Consider the following 21,547-nt stretch of genomic DNA (forward strand, 5'->3'; position numbering starts at 1 on the left):
GTGCTCGTAATTACAGCATATTTCTGAAGCCAAGCAGAACATCTGTTTGTTTCTTTTCTTTTATTTATTTATTTATTTATTTATTTGTTAGAGAGAGAGAGAGAGCGCGCACGAGACAGAGTGGTAGGCAGAGGCAGAGGGAGAAGCAGGCTCCCTGCCGAGCAAGGAGCCCGATGTGGGACTCGATCCGAGGACGCTGGGATCATGACCTGAGCCGAAGGCAGCTGCTTAACCAACTGAGCCACCCAGGCATCCCCATCTGTTTGTTTCTAACCTTATATCACGAAGAATATTTTCTATAAAGACATTTATCACTTTTTTTAATGGAATTAAAACTTCCTATACAGGACGTGATGAAATTTCAAGGCTGAACAAGTTCAATGCTAGACATATTTTATATTTTAAGTTATAAAATCAGAAATAAAAGTGTCTTCCAACTTAAGAGCAATTCTTCCTTCAGTAGCTCTGATTTCCAGCCTTCCTAGAGATTCTGTTCCTGTCAGGGTGTCCCAGTTGCACAGTGGGGTCTTCGTGTACACCAGGGTCTGGGGTCGCTCCACAGCTGCTTTGGAGGCCACGCCTCTGCCTCAGTGTGGGTGATGGGGCTTGCACAGTCCCGAGACCCAGGATCTGGGAGCGAAGGACTCCAGCTTCACCACATCACCACCCTGTTCTGCTGACTTCGTTGCATTTGGTTGGCCTTGATGTGACTGTCTCTCTGATGTCCTGCTTATTTTCCCTACCACATTGTGTGTTCCCAGAGAGCAGAGACTTCGTGAGTTCTGTTCATCCCTGTCTCTCTCTACAGCAGCATCTGGAACACAGGTTCAAGTCAGATGGAGAAATGGCTCAGTATCCATCAGCACTGTCCCAGCATGCAGACTCTGTTGACTCACCTTACACTTCGCTGCCTAGCTCCTTAAATGACTATGTTGGTGCGTTTATATTCACACAGCAGGAAGTCTAATGGAAGGGTTCTTGTTAAAGGGATGAATGACTGTATCTTCTTGTTTTAATTGTCTCTTACGTTCAGTTTGGCCAGTTTAAATTAATTATGCTCCTACGTTCCTTAACTGGTTATAAATCTCAACTTTTTGTTCCATAAGATCGTGCTTCTGCTCTTAGCCACCTGCCCTGATTCTAACAGCCGTCATCATATTGTTGTTATTGTTCATGTTACAATATCAAAATCCTAGCTATTACAAGAGGATGCTTAGAAGGAAGGGCTTAGAAATAAAATTAGCTTGGTGTGCCTGGCTGGCTCAGTCCATGGAGCATGTTGACTGTTGTGAGTTCAAGCCCCACACTGTAGAAATTACTTAAAAATAAAATTAAAAAAAAAAAAAATAAGGGCCGCCTGTGTAGCTCAGTCGGTTGTGTGGCCCAGTCGGTTGAGTGTCCCACTCAGTTTTAGCTCTGGTCGCGATGGCAGGGTCGTGAGATCGAGCTCTGCACTTAGCAGGGAGTCTGCTTGAGATTTTCTCCCTTTGCCCCCCACCCCATGCACTCAGTCTCAGGCTCTCGAATAAATGGATACATCTTTAAAAAATAATAAATAAACAGAATTAGTTCAAGTGGTGTAAAGTCAAACGCACATCTTGGAAAGCTGCTCAGGAACTAGCTTTGGTGAATATGCTGGTGGCTGGCACTTGGATCTGGGAGGTTGGTGATGAGTGCATGCACCCGCATGCCACACTTTGCAGATGTTTCTCATGGCTCCCTGGTTCTCTGTGACATCAGGCTGGGGGCTCCCTTGGCTGGGGAGACAACTATTACAAGATGGGGTCACTGAAGTTTGAAAAGTCAGAGTGACCTGAGTATAAGCTCCTAGTCTCGTGTTTTGCAGACACAAAACTGAGAGCAGCAAGAGAAGTCAACACAGTTTCTATATCTGTCCTTTATAAATTAGTCTAGAAATAATGACAAAAGATCATTACATAATGAAAATTTTAATACCATATGGTTTTGGTAGGGTCTAGTACATAGTAAATGCTAAGAGCTTTATGTTAAATTGAACTGAATAAAAGGATACTTGTGAGCACGTTGGGGCAAAGAAGGTAGGTGCTAACAATGACCAATGGAGCAAAAATTTTCAAAAATGCGTGCTTAGGTTTATATTTATAAGGTTGTAGCAAGGACAATTAGTATATTTTAAACGAACTCCTCTATTTTCCATAAAATCTTTTGATCTTGAATAAAGAATAATGAGCGTTTTCTTAAATTTTTTTTAGACTGACACAAATTTTAGACTCGCAGAAAAGTTTCAAAAATAGTGTAGAATTCACATATGCCTTCCTCCCAGCTTCCTCTAATGTTAAAAACCAGTCTGTAAACATACTACAATTCTCAAAACCGGAAATTACATGACAGAAGTGTTTTAATTTCACATGTGTGATTATTAGAAGAGTTAGAGCAAAGCCAATCATTAAGTAATATTATACAATAGTTGCAGCATAGGATCTTACAGAGAATGAGTAGATGATTGTTTTAACGGTAGGATAACTAACAGAACAGTACTTCACAAATTCCAGCTATTATTTTTTCCTGTCGTACACTTCTTGCTCTTGAACCATAACAGACATGATTTTTAAAGGGACTTTGAGGGTCCCAGCTAATAGCAATATTAGCTCAGTTATAATGAGCTAATGATCTTAAATGATCTTAAAAGATCTTAAATGATCTTAAATGATCTTAAAAGATCAGTTATAAAGGTCATACTTATTTTGCTCCAGATTGTCCCAGTCTAAGTGAACAGTGAATAAACATCCTGTTCTGTAAGGAAGCTTGCAGGGAGAGGACTTCTGGAGTGTGAAGCTGAAACTTTCACTAAAAGTGCTAGAGAAGGAAACCTGGGGTATGTTTTGGTTGTTTCTCTGTGTGGTGGCAAGTCAGGTGGGGTCTCACTTATCGATGACAGGTGCTGCTGCCGCAGATGTATGAGGACAGGCTAGAAGTGGTGAACAAAAACCTGGAATTACTTGATATTTTGTGGTTTAAGAACTATACTTGAGTATGATCTTATGCACGAAAATGCATAGGATGATATTTCTCTTGTTTTAATAAAATTGTTTTCAAGATGAAGATGCTCCAGGGTTGAATCACCATCTTCTTCAGTGTTGCAAATTTGTTCTGGAAGAATATTCCTGAGGAAAAATAGATGATACAAGTCAGCAGGAGTTAAATTGTACATTTGTATTAAAATGTCTTGGTTCCTAAAATAAAATTGGATATTTTTCTTATACACTAGAAAAAATTTCAAATATCTCAAAGATGTGAAAAATAAAGTCATAGGAGTAGAATAAAGTATAACCTGGGAATGGGGGGGAAAAAACTCCCTTGACTCAAAAATGAGAAACACTAAAAGAAAAGATTGATAAATTGACTACAGATCTTTTAAAAATGCAAAGTTAAGAGACATGACAAACTAGGAGAATTTTTCTTGCAATAATAGGCTAATGTACAAAGCCTTCTTAAAAACCCAGGCAGAAAAAGAAGAGAGGGAAATGCCTGGCTGACCAAGTTCACTGAAGAAAAAAAACAAATGACATGGGAACATGAAGAGGTGCTTAGTTTCATTAATGAAAAGAGAAACGCAAACTGCAAGTATCCTGCCACACCAGCACCACTGACAAGAGTTGCTTCACGCAGAAACATTCATAAGCTCATTAACGTGGTCTGGTCCTGGGGCTCTGCGGGACCCCCATCCCTGGAGGGAGGGACCAGGACCAGGGACCAGGCAGCATCTCCCTTCACTCAGCTAGGAACCTTGCCCAGAGTTAGGCCAGAAAAATATAAAATGCCATCCAAACAAAGTTATGCATTATGGATTGTTTGTAGTAGTAGAAGACGGGAAGCTACTAGGTGTCTGTAAGGAACTGGTTAAATAAAATATCCACATAATGGAATACTGGTCAGTTGTAAGAAGACTAAGGAAATTCTCTGTATATTGGTAAAGAGTGATAGGACATACTGAGTAAAAAAAATAGAGAGAGAGAAAAAAATCTGTTCATAGTTCATGTGGGAATTGTGGGACAGGTAGGAATGTGAATGTGTGCATATATGCTTATATTTGCAAAAAGAAATACGGGGGATACTACCAACTAATTTTAAAAGAATTAACCTGTGGGGAATGATGGAGTATTGCATATGGGACCTGCAAGGAAGAAATACTTCATATACCTTGTTACGGTTCTGACTTTGGAATTTTATAAACATTTAACATAGTTAAAATAATATTAAATAGGAAATAGCATTTCTTACAAACCAAAAACCAGCTAAAACCCTTATCAGAGTGTCAGGTCATTGACCTGTTGTCGCAGAGTTCGAAAACCACTGTACTTCTGCCGCATGTCCTCGAGGATCATATTTTAAAGAGCAATAGAGAGCTCCCTAAAACACCATATACTTCATTCAGTACTTTTGTTGTTGTGATAGTGACATTCTTACTTTGAAACTATTATTTGTATATTGTAAGATAATTAGTTAATGTTACTGGAAACCTAGATTCCTAGTCTGAGATAAACAAATTTAAAACAAAGAATACTCTATATGGTTAAATTAGAATTGTATGAAGTCCTGTTTTTTCTTTACAAAATACATATTTCCTGGCAATTCACTGCAAGGCCATGAAACTGTAACACCTATAGAAAGGAACATGCCTGGTCCCCAGGCTGGGGCATGTGATGTGAATGCTGCTCCCATGAGGGAGACGTGGGGACCTCTGAAAGAAGGCTGTCACAGGTGCACAGTAGGGGCGGAGAAGTGCACCGCCCAGGATCCACAGAGGGCTACCACCCGCCAGGAAGTGGGGTTTAGGAACAATAATTATAGTTGATTAAAACATGCCAAATACAAAAACCCATAAGTTAAAATTGATTGTCCAGATAAAGAAAGCCAAAAACAAAATAATAAACCAGAAACAGTTAGGCACCAAATTTTTTTCCTGAGACAGCCTCTGTTAACATTTTAATATATTGTATAGTCCTTTTCCATTCATACCTAATACACATGTATCATTTTTTCCAGTTTTATAGAGACAGCATTAACATACAGCATGATATTAGTTTAAGGTATATGACATGATTTGATATTTGTATATATTGCAAAATAATGATCATTACATCAAGTTTAGTTAATATCCATCAGCTCACATGGTTAGATATTTGAAGCCCGCTTCTTGGTCTGATTGGACATTTAAAGGAAAGAAACTGGGCATTTGTCTTACCTTTCCAAGTAGTAACAAAGTGACCCTAACTGATAAGAAAATATCCTTTACAAAGGAATTCCAGCTAACAGATGTGTAAAGGGTAACAAAAATAGTGAGGCATTATTTTGTTGCCCCTCAGGAGATAAGAGTTTCAAGCAGCACTCAATCTGCCATTGGTTCAGAGGGGAGAAGAAAGGGATTAATGGAGATTCCAGACTGTGACCACCTGAATCCCACCAGAAAGTGGGACAGGCGTGTGCGTCCCTGTGCAGTAAGTAGGAAGCCCAGCCACAGCCTATGACGTACTTAGCCAAGCAGCTCTTTACCGCATGTTACAAAGCCTTCCCCACTCCCGCCTCTCTCCCTGCACTGTTCGACACCCATGACTCTTTCTTTTTTTATTATGCTCAGTCAGCCACTGCGTAGTATTTCATTAGTTTTTGGTGCAGTGTTCGGTGATTCATTAGTTGCATATATACCCGTGACTCTTCCCCTGTGCTTTTTAGGAAACTGTGTTTAGATTGTAGAGAGAGAAAAGAGGAAGGGGTATACTCCTCGGGGACAGGAGCCCACCTCGGCGATTGGGCTATGACCGCACTACCACCAACACGTTCCAGATTAATCCTTGAGAACTTAATGCTCTCTAGGCAAATAGGAAACTGTGTCCCCAGAAGTGAGAGAAGCTGAGTCTCAATAATTTTTATTCAGAGTTTTACCTTCAGAAAAAATCTAGATAGAATCAGTTTCAATTTTAGCGTATATTTAGGTTTTATTGTCTATAGATTCGAGTTTTAAACATGACACACAGAGGCAGAGGCAGCATGATCGTCCGCCTCCTGGGTTCCCAGGAGTACGCAGTGATGTTGTATTCTAAAGGGTTTTTACTGTGAAAGTTGGCAAACATAGGTACACGTAGAGAAAAGCTATGATGAACCCTCATGTACCTGCAGACATCTGCCAGTTTTGTTTAATGTGACCTCTTGTTCTTTTTCCCCTTAGAAGTAAATCCCAGACATGTCATGGTGGTTCAGTCATATGCTCTGTCAGCCACAACAATTCAAATCGATACTTGAAAAAGCCAGAATTTACCGTATCTTGTTGTTGTTCAGCCTCAGAAAATGTAGTGCTTTCATTTCCTGTATCCCAGGTGGTATAGATTTGAAGTCATTGTGATCCAGAAACAGCTCTCTCAGAGAATGATACGCCCCGTAGAAGGAGACTCGGTCCACACCGTCGTCGGAGAGTCTGTTAAATGACAGGTACAGGTACTCCAGGCCTGGCTCCATGTGGCCAAACACGTAGCCGGGGATGCGCTCGATCTGGTTCCCGAGGAGCACGAGGTGCAGCAGGGACTTGGGCAGGTAGGAGGGGACGTGGTAGAGCTTGTTGTAGGAGAGGTCGATGGACTCTAGATTTCTGCAGCAGAGGAGGAGGAGCAGGACGCAGTGTAAGGCAGGGACCGTCACTCCGGGCTGATGGGGCCGGCCGGGAGGCTCGTCTGTGTTGCCGCCACTGCCCCTGAGGGCGGCTGTGTGGTGGCCTGCCCCATCCAGCCGCGAGGCTCCTGCTCTTTCCTGGGCACTGTACCACGGTTCCCACTCTACTACAAGGAGCGCCAGGTTCAGAAAGAACCACTGTCTCTAGGGTCAAACGTGAATTGGGAACGAAGTCCTAGCCGTTATCAAGCTGCCTCTCCCTGAAATCGCCCCTGGTGCCAGCAAGGACGTGGTGGTGGTGTGGAATCTGCATTCTTGCTCCACACCGGCCCTGATGGCCTGGCATGCGCGGGCTTGAGTTCTGAGCTTCCCTTGTGGCTTCCGAGTCGCCCTGCCACCACCACATCCTGCTGGGCCTGGCTGGCCCTCCACACCCTTTCATCCCTCTCTCCTCCACCTGAACGATGCCTCTTCCTTCTGTCTCACCCAGATCCCTCGTGCCCTCACCACACAGCCCACCCCGCCCCTTCTGACAGGCAAGACTCCCACCCTGCATCCTTGCCAGGAAGATGGGCCCTGCTTCCAACCTTCCCGGTCAGGCCAAGCACCGTTAGGTCTGTTCTATAAGACCTGAGATAGAGAAATGGTTTGGAGCAATGAAGACAGTGTGGCGTAGGACAGGGGAGCCTGCTGGTCCCATAGCAGGGTGGGGTTGGAGGGGGCAGGGATGCTTTTCCTTCTACTGCGCAGCCACCTGTGAGGTGGACAGACCTCAGGTCCCTCACCGCTTGGGTTCACGGCAGGGTGTGCACAGCAGCAGTGACCATGGTCACCCCAACACCATCCACGATACGAGCTCCAAGCGAATAGCCCGGTTCTGGGGAGGGGTCGGCTCGCGAAGGAGCCGTGCCATCACTAGGCTCACTTCCCCACGTTCAGACCCGGGCAGTAATGGCAGAAGGAAGAAACTGTCTCAGAAAGGCAAAGAGCAGTGTCTACTCACTCTTGGTTTATCCAGGCTAGAGGAGCAATCCTGCTTTCCTCAATTTTATTATAACGTAGCACAATGACATTGATCTTTCTGGTGTGGTTGAAACAGATCTCAGTTATTTCTTCAATTTGGTTGTTTTCTAGGTATAATTCCTATAATTAAGAGAAAAGGCTATTTTTCTTTGTTGGTTGGTACATATATTCAGCTTCACAGAGATGGAAATGGTACTGTGGACTATTCTCATTAGTACGATCTGGAGAGTCTGCTGCTCTTCCAAGTGAATTCATTGTTGTCAGTTGTCCTATCTAATTAGCAAAATAAAATGTACCATGTTTCATGGTCATGGAATTCAATTAATTTTTTAATTGTAAAATGTTGCAAAATACAACATATGATAATAACTGTATAAAGTTCTCTAATTTACAAAGCTTATTCATGTAAATTACCTCATTTGGGTTTCAAAACCCTAGAAAATTGGTAGAAATGATCATGCCTGTTCAGTAGTGGAGACGCTCGGGCCTGGAGAGAGGTTGCCCAGGAGACACGTGTCTCCCCCTGACTCTCCCCCCCAGCTCTAGGGCATGCCACTTCTCACCAGTCTGTGCTGCCTGTCAGGGTTTTAGACTTGCTTGTATTATAGTTAATTAAGAACCCTCATTTAACATCGGGGTAAAGTTTGCTAGAGCTATTGTTTTCAACAGTGAGCTGCCTTCAAGTTAATTCATTTGACATTAGTAGAAGTTTTTCACTTGAGAAGCTTGGAAGTAGACATTGGTATGTGTCTTCAATGTAACTTTCTATTACTACTGTAGTAATTTTCCCTTCTTTTCACTTAATTTTGGTGTTTATTAGATAGGAATAAAGCAATTTTTAGCTTTCTGCTTTTAACTTCAGACATATTTAGAGGTGAACCAAATCACTGGTTCCCAAACTTGGTTGCATATTAAAATCACTTGTGGTTTTAAGTTACTGTAGTTAAAGCACACTCATCCATACGCTAGACTCTGTGTCTGGGATGCAGGGCCCTGGAAAGGGTCAGAGCACATGTGTCTGCATGGACACTGCCCCCCATGCCAGTGAGAGGGCCGTCTGCAGAGAAAACCCAGATGGAGACATGCTGCTCCTCCATACTATTCAGCTTGTGTGTGTTTTACTATGTGCGTACATTAGGTATTAAAGTCTTAATTTAAAAAATTACAAATTACTGACCCCACCCTCCAAAGAATCTAGTTGAGGATGTCTGGGGTAGGTTATGGAATCCGTATTTCTTTAGAATCCCAGAGATTCGGACATAAAGCCCAGTACTGAAATCCCAATCTACAATTTGGATAAATTCTAAACTGATATGTTGATCAGCAGATAGGAGGAGGAGGAGAGGAGGTGCTGTGGCTCCGCGTCAGACCCAGGCCGCGAGCTCTGCTGGCACAGCGGGTCCACAGCTGTGGGAAGCTCCGTCCTGCCTTCCTGCTGAGTAATCCTGCATTCGGGGGAACATTTCGGAGCAGTCAGCCTGGGCCCAGCTGGGTCTGCCAGACCTCTGCTCTTAGGCCTGGAAGTCAGGCATGCGCTGGGCAGTGAGGGCCCCAGAGTGGTGACGTATGTTCCTTGCTGCAGCGAGGAAGGCCACACTCCTGGGTCCTGGGCTTGAAGGGCAGTGCTTGGCCTCGGTAGGAGCTGGGCAGAACTGGGAAACTATCTTGCAAGTTGTAGTTTCTGTTTACATTCTCAGCTCATCTTCCCCGTTCTCTCCCCAAGAGCTGTCAGTTAAACCAACTCTCACTTTATCAAAGGTCTCCACTAGTAATTATAATTTTGACTCATAATTTTGTATTGTTTGAAGAAACAGCTGTGCTCAAATTATAGCAGAGTGTATGGCACCAAAACGGACCCTACATCACGACAATCTTTTAGTATAATACTGTTTGTCTTACTGAAGTGTACTGTACTAAAAATGTAAAACATGGTTAGAAAGATGCAGGTACCTCAATAGAAGCAGGAAGGCCCTGTGGTATGATTCTGAATTTATTTCTTCCAAGACGCAGGTAGGATAGGCTCGTCAAAGATTTGAAAGCCAGGGGATTCACATTGGTTTCACTGAGATTGTTTCCTTCCAGCTCTAAGGTGACCAGTTGATTTAGGTCTATAAAAAATAAAATATAATTTTCAGAATATTAGGAAAACCAAAGAACTATAGAGTTTCTTTATCTTTGAAAACATCTTGTGAAATGTTCAGTTTGTTTGAAGGGTGAATGTTGCTGCTTTCTTGGTATTCCCCAGGTAGAGCCTTCCTGCCAAGTGCTCTGCACACCCTAGATGCTGAGCTCGGCCAGGACTGGAAGCTGGACGCGTGGTCCAGAGGGGAGGTGGGCCTGCAGAGAAGTCACTGAGCTGTAGCATGTCTAAGGAACAGAAGCTGAACGGGGCACCCCACAGGGGTGGTGGCGGCGGCCAAGCGGGGACTCAGGACACAGTAGAAGTAGATTGTGGAGGTCACTTAAAGCCTTTGCGAAGATGTGGATGTGCATATGGCATGGCAGCATAATTGGGGGTGCTGGGGGAGTGTGGGAGCACTCTGCCTGGCACGTGTCAGCCTCTGAACAAGGGAGTTATAGCAGTGAATTCCCATCACACTTGTTCACTTCCTGGCAGATAGTGCAGCCAAATGGGTGTTTGGAAAGGAGAATGATAAAGAATTCTCCACACACTGAGACTGAGCTACCAAGGAAGGCCTTTATACAAACAAGTTTCCTGCATTGTTTCTGCTGGCCTCAGGAGTGGTATGACCCAGATCATTTGGAATCCTACAGGAGCATGGACAGCTCAGCAGTGATGATACCCAGAGGCATCTGAGTCAGACATTCAGGGTGTAACTTTGGAGTTTGTTCAGTGGCCAAGATTTCTAGAATAGGAATGTTTTCATCTTCAACTCAAGTCACGGGCATTGCTCTGAATGCTCTGTACGGCTCTGTTCCTACTCTTAGGCACATTAGAGAAATAAGACATAGTCCAAGCCTGAGCAAGGGACAGGACCATGAGGGATGCAGATCACAGGTGCAGAGGACCACAGGGGTGGTGTGGACACGTTGGTGGGGCTGGGCTCCCAAGGACAGGAAGACATAGGTAGAAATGGGAGGCCGAGGCAGCCGGGTGAACACGGACAGGTAAAAACCCATATGGTTGTGCTCAGTGGTAGGAGCGAGGCCTGCCTTGGGTGGACCGTCTGCTAGAGTAGTGCAAGCCCTTCATACACCAGATAGTAAGGTCTGGCATTCCTCTCCAGGCAGCGAGGCACCCTGGGCAGGGACAGCATGACAAAACATGAACCTGGCAGTTGTTTTAGCATTAGTTGAAGGGCTGAAAGGAAGTAGGGAGCCCAGGCAATAAGCAGAGAAGTGGTCACATTTTCTCATATTTTCTTTGATTTCCAAAACCAAAGATACTAAGAATCCAGCATATTTATCTGTATACAGTTGAGGTTTTAGAATGTAATGGAAGTTTTCTCGTCGAAAACAGATAATAAAGGTAGACTAATAGCCAGTGTTGACCCCATGAGAGAGGAACATGGCACACACAGGTACTCTCTGTTTTCTGTATACATCATCTGTGTAGGAAACATAGGATGTGTGCTCCTGTCTGTGACGGGGGACAGGGCGGAACTAGAGAAGATTGCGGGAGGTTAGATGCAATAGAACGAGGGTTTATACGCAGGAAGCTGGTAGGAAATTGTTCCCACGGTGGGGTGGGGAGCAACATGGCAGGTCGCGGACATGGGGGAGCATGGTCCCAAAGTGTCCAGAGTGGGGGCCTGCTACGAGCACACCCGTGGCATCTGGATCCTCCTGTTTCCGCACACCTATGCCCATGCTGTTTCTCTCCCTGGAGCGTCCCTCCTCCCCTTTTACCCAGAACTGTCTGTAACGTGAAGGGTCGTGCGAGAAGACCTGCCACGGCAGCACATGGGAGAGCCGCAGGTCCCCGACGGTCAAGCCGGGGGCTCCGGTCCTGAAAGGGCAGGTTCCCAGCAGTGGTGGCAGCTGCCCACGGGCACACCCTGCCTGCTAGCCGCTCGCCAATCCGGGCGGTGGGCTTAGCACAGAGGGTCGAGGCTCTCTGAGCATGGTGATTTGAGCCCGCCCTTGTGGCCGAGGACTCCATGGTGCTTGGACTTTGGGGACGGGAGGGGAGGGAGCGTGTGGAGAAGCAGCTGCCAGGATCGTGTGTGCACCCCTTCCAAGGAGGGGCTTCTGTTTTGTAACATGTCCTCTTGAGAATGCGGCCAGAGGGAACCTCGCGTGTGGTTCACACTCAGCCCATCAGGGCGCTGAGCTACATGTTCCTTCGGCCCTGCTTCACCTGGCAGTTAAAAATTGTACTTTCTAATGTCTTTTCCATATGACAAAGCCCATCACCATTTGTGTTTACTGATGTTTTTCATGTGTACCCTGCAGTCCATCTGGAAATAGAGTATTTCCATAACTCTGTAATTTTCAGACTTGGCAATTCTTGGTATTATTGTGTTTTTTCCCATCACCAGAAGTGTTTTGTTCCGATGAAGTTTTTGGGGAGTGAAAAGAAATAGTGAAATGGTTTTATTCCTTTTTAGGCTTGGGTTATCAACATTAACGTAAAAATATTTCCAATAGGTGGAAGGTGTTGGAACCCGTACCTCAGGCGCTGCTAGACTGCTGGGAAGGTGGAAGGCAGCACCAGCTGTCTTTGCACCTGATCCCACCACAGACCCTGGCTAGCGTTTGGGAAAAGCTAACGTAGTGCTGCGTGTTTTGTGCCGAGTTCACAGTATGACAACTTCAGTTGTTCCTTTCGGTCCAGAGTCAACCACAAAAGGAGAAAATAAGTGTCATGAACTTAAATGGTAAGGTGGCCTAAGAAACTCACCAGCTATCCTTATGGCCGTAGTGCCCATAAAGTTCCCGCACGGCCACAGAAGACAGGCTAGAATAGGACACCCAGGAACTGGAAGTTAAGTACCTGATAAGCTTTCTTCATTGATAGCCTGCAGGTTGTTCTCATTGATTTTGAGTTCTTCTAATGCAGATGGTAATTCTGAAGGAATCTCTGTCAGATTGTTTCCATCCATATTCAGGCGCATTAACTTCTTCAGAAGCTTGAAAAGCAAATGTCAGGATTACCTTTTCGCAAGGTCACAGACATACAGTCCTTCAGAGGACAGAGGGCAGTCGCAAGCTGCCTTACCAACCTGCCTGCTCTGCCTCCAGCCCACGGAAGCTGCGTGTTCTGCTACTGCCCCTCTGACCCGCGGCCTTCGTGAGCAAGAGAAAGCCCCTGTCACTGCTGGACCGCTCCGATTTTGCTAGATCTTAGCTTTCCACCTTCTCAGCATTAGACGCAATGTTAGATTGTGCAGTAAACGGAATCTGTTGGGGATACTGGCAATGAAATCAGCACTTTGGATCCTCACCGTGGACTTGGACAGCTCGGTGTGTAGTTAGACTAGTAGGAACAGTCATAAAAGGGCACAGATCATGGGGTAAGTGCTTCAGAACGGCGTGCTGCAAAGACCGGCGGCTGTCCGTTTGCGGCACCCACACGGTCTGTCGGAGGGTGCGCGCCCTTGTTTGCAGCTGTGTGCTCGTCAGCCCGAATGCCTGCTTGCCGCGGGGGGGGGGCGCACGGGTGACTCGCCTCAGGGCACTCCGTCAGTGCCCAAACTTGAACAGTTTGGGAATGTGACAGAGGATCTCAAAACAAGAAAAGGAGACCCCTCCTGTGTGTCTTTTTTCTGATCAAACACAGGAAATGTGTGATTCCCAGCTGTTGTACGATAAGAACATGTCTGCGACTTGAACGGGACACGAGCCCGGGGATTTGTAAGAAGGCTCGTAAAGGGGATGAAGTTTGGCCCAGTGGGATGTAGTAGGTTTCACTGGACTTCTTAAAAGGGCACACGAGTGTGTTTACACATCCAGACCCCCTCCTTTCTTGCTTGTATGTTTGCTTCTCTGAAACTCCTCGATCCTCTCTTCTTTTCTGCTTTTTAGAAAATATTTTAGTCACACCCAAATCTTGCAGAGGCTTATTCCATGCTGTTTGTTGCCTCTCTCTCCCTCACCTTTCCCCCACCATTCCCTGTGCTAATTTTCATCTGCGTCCGCTTGTGTTTCCAGAACCCCTCCTGCTCACATGTTCATCAGGTCCTGCCCTTGGCACAAAATAACGAAGCACTTTCTGGCCTGAAAATGTTAATAGAGTTTCCAGATAAGCTCTCCTTTATTCCTGGAAATACCTCATGCACTAAGAGACCATATTTCAACATATTTTCAGCTGCTTGGGGAGAAACTGCTCCATAAGTTCAAAACATTGGTTTCGTCATTTCGCTGTTGTAGGTGCTCTAAGGGTAAAGCCTCGAAAAACTAGCTAGAATCACATAAAACAACAGACTGGAATCAAGATAAGACTTGACGAGTTCAGGAATGTCAGGAGACTTTCTTGACTTAGGAGGAAGCTACAGTGAAGCCATGTTCCTTTCGCTCCCTGCCCTGCCGCCAGCACAGACTGGCCCAAAGGCTCCTCACCCACACTGTGTATTTACCTTGAATGCTTTTGCGCCAATGCCTGCGGAGGTGATGTTGTTTTTGCTCAGATCGAGCCTTTCCAAATTCGGCAGTCCGTTGAAGGCTCCATCGGGAACACTGGTGATGGCGTTGCCTAGAAAACACAGCGGCTGCGGTTTAGGCCGACGCGGGCACATACGTGTGCTCACGAACGGACGTAGATAGCAAGGGAGCTCTCGCCGGAGGAGAAAGCCGTCCTCACATGCTGGCAGCATCTGTACAAGCAGCTGCACGTGCCGAGAACCTCGCCTGGGGCCAGAACCTCCACTCAAAGGAGTCGCTCTGCTCGTGGCCATCTGTTTTAGGTGAATCTGCTGTGAAAACAGCTCAAGTGGGGTTCACTGGACAATTCTGTTAACATTATGCATTTTATAACAGACCTGTATGTCTGGAACCTTAAATAGAAACTGATTTTCCCATGGACATGTCCTAGATCCTGGGCCAGAAACCCTGTCCTATCCCTTACCTTTCTGAAATTTCCTTCTCTAAACCAGGAGCTCAGGTGGCCTCCAGATCTGATGTTATGCTTGTGTGCTTCAATCTGTACAAGTTCTTATATGCTTTCAGTTTATGGGATTTTGTTTTCACATTGGGTTAAGTGTAGTAGCTGATGATTTTAAACCCAGAACGTAAGCTCACCAGAAGCAGTGAGTACTAGAGAAACGATGTGGTGACCTTCTCAAAACCACGATGGTGTGACTGAGCACGGGTCATTCATTGTTCGTCGGTTTTCTTGCAGCAGAGCACCGCTGACATGCCAGCTGTGGCGGAGGGGACATTGCTGGGTTGTGAGCCACTGGGCATGAGCGATTTCCTTAGGGGCTTATCTGCGTGTGGTGTCCTAGCACAAACTGGCCATCCTCAACCAAGGCATCAGACTTGGTCTATTGAGTGTGCATTTATAAGGTCATTTATTTATTATTTCTCTGGTAACTTATTTCTGTGATTGCTCCTGAGACACATCTGAAACCCCATTCAGATTCTCCCATCCCTGTGTCTTCTGGGCCTCCCGGGGTGTGGGTCTTGTCTCCCAGATGGATGTACACCCAGGGTCCCCACGAGCCAGCCTCATACACACACCTGGTCCTGCCATTCCTCTGCTCAGAACCCCTTCAGCAGCCCCATAAGAACACAGGGAGGAGGACTGGACCATTCCATACACCCAAAATGGCTAAAGTGAGGGAAAGACAAGTGACAGGATACAGAACCGTGTCTAGCAGGAAAGCCACAGCCACCTTTGGGAACTGGGCAGTGCTTTCCAATGGAGTTAAACGCGTGTTTACTCTGTCATTCAGCATTTCCACTCCTGGGTATGCACCTTAAAGAACAGAAAACTAGGTCCACACGAACTTCTGTGTATGGGTATGTATAGAACTGAATGTATAGTGACTCCAAACTGAAAGAGACCCAGATGAACTCACCAGACACCTGTGGCCCATCCATGTGAGCACACCCCACTTGGCGGTGAGGAGAGGGCCAGCTCCTGATGACCACAGCATCCTGGATGGCCCTCCACAGCATCGTGGTGAGCGAAAGAAGCCCAACAAAAAGACTCTATGCTGTGGGACCCCACTTTGGTGACTTACCGTGAACAGCCAAACCCTGAAGGCCCATCACCTCAGCAGAGCCCAGGGCTGGTAGAAGGAGGGGCACGAGGGAACACGGTGAGGTGACGGAAAGGTTCTATATCCTGATTGTGGGCTGGTTATGCAACTGTACACATCTGTCAAAGCTCAGAGAACACACTAAAAATAAGTTTTACTGCATGTCAATTATACCTCAGTAAAGCTGACTTTAGGGAAAAAGTCAGTGGGAAATCATGACTTGGTTTGGAGAAATTTGCTTTATGCCAAACCATGCTATTTCTTCTACAAAGTTTACGTTTATGATTGTAGCTTGTGAAGTTGGTCTGTTTGGGATCAACTTATATTATGCCATTGAAGTATGACCTTCGCAGGGCAAGGAGAGTTACTTTCACAAAACAGAACAGACGTCTACATCTCTTACCAACGAGCTCCAGGCTTGTTATCTCTGGTGCTGTGAGCGGTGGTATCTGTGTGAGGCCGGCGCTGATGCAGCTGATGGTCCTATAGGACAGGGAGCACCCGCTGGGCAGAGGCGGCCTGCCTCTGGGAGGAGGGGGGACCAGGGGTCTGGAGGGCCCCCTGAACACATCTCCTCTAAGGGTGCCGTCATACTCCTCCTCCTCTCCTTCCTCCTCCTCCTCGTCCCCCTCCTCATCTTCCCCATCCTCCTCTTCCTCCTCCCTTGCTGGATGTCTTTGTTGATGGGCCCGCCTCCCCTCTGCTCGGGGTCTCTCCTCTGCCTCTCCTCTGCTGTGCCCCTCACTGAGAGGTCTTCCCTGCTCTCCATGTCCAGGGGTCTGTTTCTTTTGCTCCCTATCTTCCTCTTCTTTACTTTCTTCTTCATTCTCCTCAAACTGAAGTTCCTCTTTTTGCAACACTTGGTCCATTTCCACCCGACGAGGTGGCAGTTGCTTGCGAGGTAAGTTGGTAGGTTCTCTTTGTTCTGAAGAATCACCAGAAAATTCACTTCTATCACTTAATGCTGTACCACGGGAGGTTGCTGGCCGTGCAGGGAGGACACAGCAGGGGCGAGGTGTAACGTTAGTTACAGGAAAAATCACAGTAGAGGTGAGGTTAGTAAATATTATTCCCTCCAGGTATTTGAGTGCAATTTAAATGTGGAATGCATTTTGGAATTGTTGCTCGAGTAGTTTTTATTTCTATTTTATAAGATTTATTTTAAGCGATTTTTGTTTTTTCCTGTGGCCTTAATATTTATTTTTACTAAAATAGCTTGCTACCTGGTAATAAAGAGGGAATAATATTGCTACATGATGCAGGATGGTAAGCAGTCCTATGTGAGGTTGTGACATGATGAGGTGTGACCTTTATAATAGATACTGTTCAGTTATTTGGGGCTATTGATAATGTAAGAATCTGCACCATCAAACATAAAAAAGTGAAACATATTTTGCTTGTGGTAGTGAAACTGGCTTTTTTTTTTTATAGATTTATAATTATTTTTGTCAGATTTTCTTTCAGCCCCATAGGCCCAAAAGCATCTTCCGAAATTCAGGATTATAGAAAGTTCTCCTCTTTCTCCCTCCCAGACTCTCTACTTAAATTTTTACTGCTTGACACTTACGGGGGGCTTCCTGGATTCCAGTGATGCGGTTTTAAATCAGAGGCATGCATGGCAGTGCTTCCCGTCATCCCATGATGACAGGAGCAGAACGGCCAGCAGCGGGCCTTCACCCGTGTGGGTATTTAGCAGAAAGAAGGGAGGGCCCGACAGTGACCAGAGCTCTGGGAGAAGTGAGCTGTAGTGCTGGCAGATTTCCTGAGTCGTTGCCCTGCTTTTATTTATTTAATACTATACCTAAATCGCCCAGAAAAGGAACTCAGAAAATGTACTGTTTGAAGGAATTACTTGAGATCTCAATCCAGTATATATTATAAAGTCAGTGAATTATTTTTTCACATCCCTGGCAGAACATGCAAAAGGAAAATAGGAAAAAATTAGGGAAGGGAAGCTAAAGCTATCATATTGAAACATTTAAAATCCTTACTGTATATCCAAGTTTATTTTTCCCAAAAAACCACAACATTTTATTCCAAGTCCTTTGAAAAATGTCTCATAATTTCTGAATCTTGCCTGTGTATTTGCTAACATTTTTTGAAGACATAGTACCTTAGTAAAATAATGGGTAGTGTAAGCCAAAATGCAATTCCTAAATATTCTAAAGTTCTTCCTGGTAGGAGGCTGTTGTGGACTCCCACCCTCAAACTATCCTGTGTGCATGGAAAACAATCTCCCTTGATTGTAGACAAGAGAAAGTGTCTCTGTTCCTTCCCATCACATTATTTGCCACATGTGCATCCATTTCAGAAGGCACTGGCTAGGCCTCCCTCTCGAGAGTCAGCTGTCCCTCAGGTATGAGCCCCGCGAGAGCAGGGACGGTGAACATTCAGCAGGCCCCGTGGCATGGCCTTCCCGCAGGAAGCAGTGCTCCCAAGACACAGGCGCTTCTCGAGGGCCACGCGCCTGCATTTCCCCAGATTCCCCGAGTGGTAATGAGTGCAGGTAGGCTGGGGCATTGGGCTTTCTTCTCTAGGTGCAGACTCCCTCTGCCTTTGTTCGTCAGAACTTCCTTGTCTTTCTTCCTGGTCTTAACTGTGCCCACACCGCGTTGCCTTAAGGGAGCTACTCCCCCTAAGGAGCTAAGCAGAGCTCTTCCCTTGCATGACACTTGGGGACTGTTGGCTCTGCAGATCCTGCCACTCATTCTCTAAAGCGAGCGTCAGTGCACAGTGTGGTCTGGTCCAAGTTTACTCATTCTGGTAGAGCTGGAACTATGAAGCCAAGATCTTTTTTTTCTGCCTCCTACCATCCATTTTCCCAAATAACTTCTATGTTTATCATCACTGTGCAAGTATTTTAAGTACCTTGATGACTAGTTTACCATAATTTAAAACTTAAGTTAGTAACAAAATAAGCAATGGAAGTTGAAGACTAAGTCACATGTGGTACTGCGTTTTGGCTAGATACTTATACCAGCGTCAGAGCAGACTGGGCAGCACTCTCCTTCGGGGGTAACTGTTTGGGGGCACGTCGGAGGGTGGCACATAGTTTCGTCACAAAGCACTCTTCCGTTCAAGCAGAGGCAGGTAGTGCACGGCTCAGGAGACCACACAGCTCGGTTGTACATGGTCATCCCATTGACCAGACAGTGACCTTGCCTTCCTAGAAGAGAAGCAGGAGCACCGTCAATTCCTTGTGTGGTCGCCAGCACCCGTGAAGGACGGTGAGCACAGCATGAGGCCGAACTGACAGGCACGCTAGAGTGGCGTTCTGTGTGCATTCACACGCGGGGTAAATGGACCCCAGAGATGTGACCCCAGAGCGGCTTCCACGTGCTGTGCTCTCAGCCTCTGAGACTGACCTCCTGGTAACTTGACTCTGAGCCGCACCTCCAGTACTCTGTCGTTATACAACAGCAACAGTGCACCCCAAATCTCAGTGATGGCTTCTCTGTGCCACGTGTCTAACGTGGGCACACAGGGGCTGTGCTCCTGACAGTCTCAGAGATAATCGGCAGGCTTCTGCATCTCCAGGCAGGCTGCCCTGAAGACCAAACCAGAGGGATGGAGGTTGCTAATCCCCCACGAACCCTAACAGTGTCTCATTACATTGAGCAAAGCAGATGATAGGCCATATCCAAATTCAGAAGAGACACAGCAGTGTGGGTCCGTCGGATGCCAGAGGACAGAGAGCAGGAAGGGCAGCAATGATGAGCCCATGTCTCACCCTTACCCGTGTGCGGATGGGGAAGTGCCAGACATTGCAGCTGACCCTTTCTTTAGAGTTCCTGTGTTGCTGAACACTAGCTCACACGTCATCAGTGCGGTACTTGTGGAGTGTTTCCCAAGTGTCTCCATTTCTCTACGTACCGGGTCACAGACATATGGGTGAGTGTGTGCACCAAGGCGGCCATCACACAGCCTACTTGGATTGGAGTGTTAGAGGACATGCTGTCCGTCTGATCTAGTGTCATTTGTGATGCCTGTCCGTTGTTTGATGAGCCACTGTCCCCACGTTCCACCCTGAGATGGGCTCTCACATTCGCTCCCTCCCTTACCTCCCTCCTCTCCCCACCCAGCCCTACCCCAGTATTTTCTCTACATGAACTAAATTCAGTGGCTTACTGCCACTTTTGGTTGAAAAGATTTTGGTTGAAAATAGTTAATAGCCATGTATTCATGGAATCACCTGAATAATTTTTCTATATCCCAGATCTATCATTAAAATGAAAAAGATTACAACCTTATATGTATATTTTCTATGTTATGAATCCAGTTATTTGAAATGCATTGCATAGGAAACAGACTAGAAATTAATAAACCAAAATAGTAACTGTGGTTTTATAAATATAGTTGTGGGATAGCTAATTATTTTTTTTCCCAATAGTTTTGTATTACATTCTGTAAATGAAATTTTAAAATTATTTCAAAACTTATCATTGTGGACTAAACCAAAAGATATAATAGAATATCTGGATATTATAGTAACTTGAAAAAATATATTTAATATATATTAACTTAGAAATATAACTTAAAATATGATATATTAATATATATAATAACTTGAAAAAATGTTCTTGGAAAATCCTCTTCCTGGAGGTTTTCTCTCCCCCTCTCTTACTGGTTTCTTACCTGGCAACACACTGTAACTTGGTTCTACTCCAGGAAAACTTGGAAAGGAGTCAGAGTCAGACTTTTCCTCGGTGCTGTAATCCAAGGTCAGCACGGGCATTGTTGATGCTGGTGTGACCATCGCCTGCTGGATCGCCACCTGCCCACCAGACCTGTGGGCGGGCGAGGAGCTTCTCCTCAGTCTTCTGTAATACGCCTTCCTCCGTTGCTTCCTAGGCGTTTCTTCATTTCGTCCACAATCAGTTTGAAAAATGATAAGCAGAAGGAAACAAAGCAAACCTGCAAATTTCATGCTTGCTTTTTCACCATCCAGTTTCTAGAATGAGAGGGAAACAGGATTTCGGGTTTAGTGGTGCCTAATTTTTACCTTTGTGAAAATCAGCATGTTATTGCTGTATGCCTCAGCAGCATCGTGGGGAAATGACACACATAATCTGTGGGCTGCATGCTGTTGTGTTCCTGTCAAGTCAGCATGTAGAATTCTTCTATCAGGATCGAAGAACTTTGAATATCTTTACCTCTGGAACAGGCACAAGCCAACTTTTTCTGAAAAACCAGATACTAAATATTCTGTTCTAGGCTTTACAGCTCACACACTGTCATGGCTACGGCACTTGACCCCTGTAGCATGCGGCTAGACCATGGTGCTCAAACAGGTGTGCCGAGACAGTTTGCTGGACTCGGCCTCCGAGCCATGGCTTGCTAAGCCCTCTTTAGACCGCTGTGCTGTGTCCTCAGGTTACCCGGGGTCGCTCTCCCTTTGTGCCAGGTCGTCCTCCGACTTGTGCCACCCACGGCCCTGTCCTCTGCTCTGCTATTTGGTTCTTCTATCCTCTGGCTTTATAACTGTCCTTCTTGGGGGGAGGGGGCATAGCTGCACCTGATAAAAATAACAGCAAACTCGCCTCGGTTGCAAAGACGTAAGAGTAACTCTTAACTAGCTGGCCCCAAGAGTGCAGGGCCCGGCAGCTGTGAAAGTGAAAAAGGTATTGGAGAGGGGCGCCTGGGTGGCTCAGTGGGTTAAAGCCTCTACTTTCGGCTCAGGTCATGATCCCAGGGTCCTGGGATCAAGCCCTGCATCA

General features: G+C 45.7%; 2 protein-coding genes across 4 annotated transcripts in view; one reads left to right on the forward strand and one right to left on the reverse strand.

Moving 5' to 3' along the window:
* LOC123952776 (centromere protein P) overlaps positions 1-21,547 on the forward strand; it is a 240,106-nt gene that overhangs the window by 165,534 nt on the left and 53,025 nt on the right. The window lies entirely within an intron of this gene.
* ECM2 (extracellular matrix protein 2) overlaps positions 2,360-21,547 on the reverse strand; it is a 33,398-nt gene continuing 14,210 nt past the window's right edge. The window contains exons 2-10 of one of the 2 annotated variants that reach the window (XM_046022245.1): positions 20,466-20,781; positions 18,808-18,996; positions 16,234-16,755; positions 14,205-14,320; positions 12,623-12,758; positions 9,616-9,773; positions 7,646-7,785; positions 6,296-6,622; positions 2,360-3,143 (exon numbers count right to left, since the gene is read on the reverse strand). In XM_046022245.1, the coding sequence (XP_045878201.1) occupies positions 2,975-3,143; positions 6,296-6,622; positions 7,646-7,785; positions 9,616-9,773; positions 12,623-12,758; positions 14,205-14,320; positions 16,234-16,755; positions 18,808-18,996; positions 20,466-20,757 (2,049 nt within the window). In that variant the 5' untranslated portion in view covers positions 20,758-20,781 and the 3' untranslated portion in view covers positions 2,360-2,974. Of the gene's footprint in view, positions 3,144-6,295; positions 6,623-7,645; positions 7,786-9,615; positions 9,774-12,622; positions 12,759-14,204; positions 14,321-16,233; positions 16,813-18,807; positions 18,997-20,465; positions 20,782-21,547 lie in introns of both variants that reach the window. The other variant, XM_046022244.1, reaches the window with a different exon arrangement.

Source organism: Meles meles, chromosome 11 (assembly GCF_922984935.1).
Source record: "Meles meles chromosome 11, mMelMel3.1 paternal haplotype, whole genome shotgun sequence".
NCBI lineage: Eukaryota > Metazoa > Chordata > Mammalia > Carnivora > Mustelidae > Meles > Meles meles.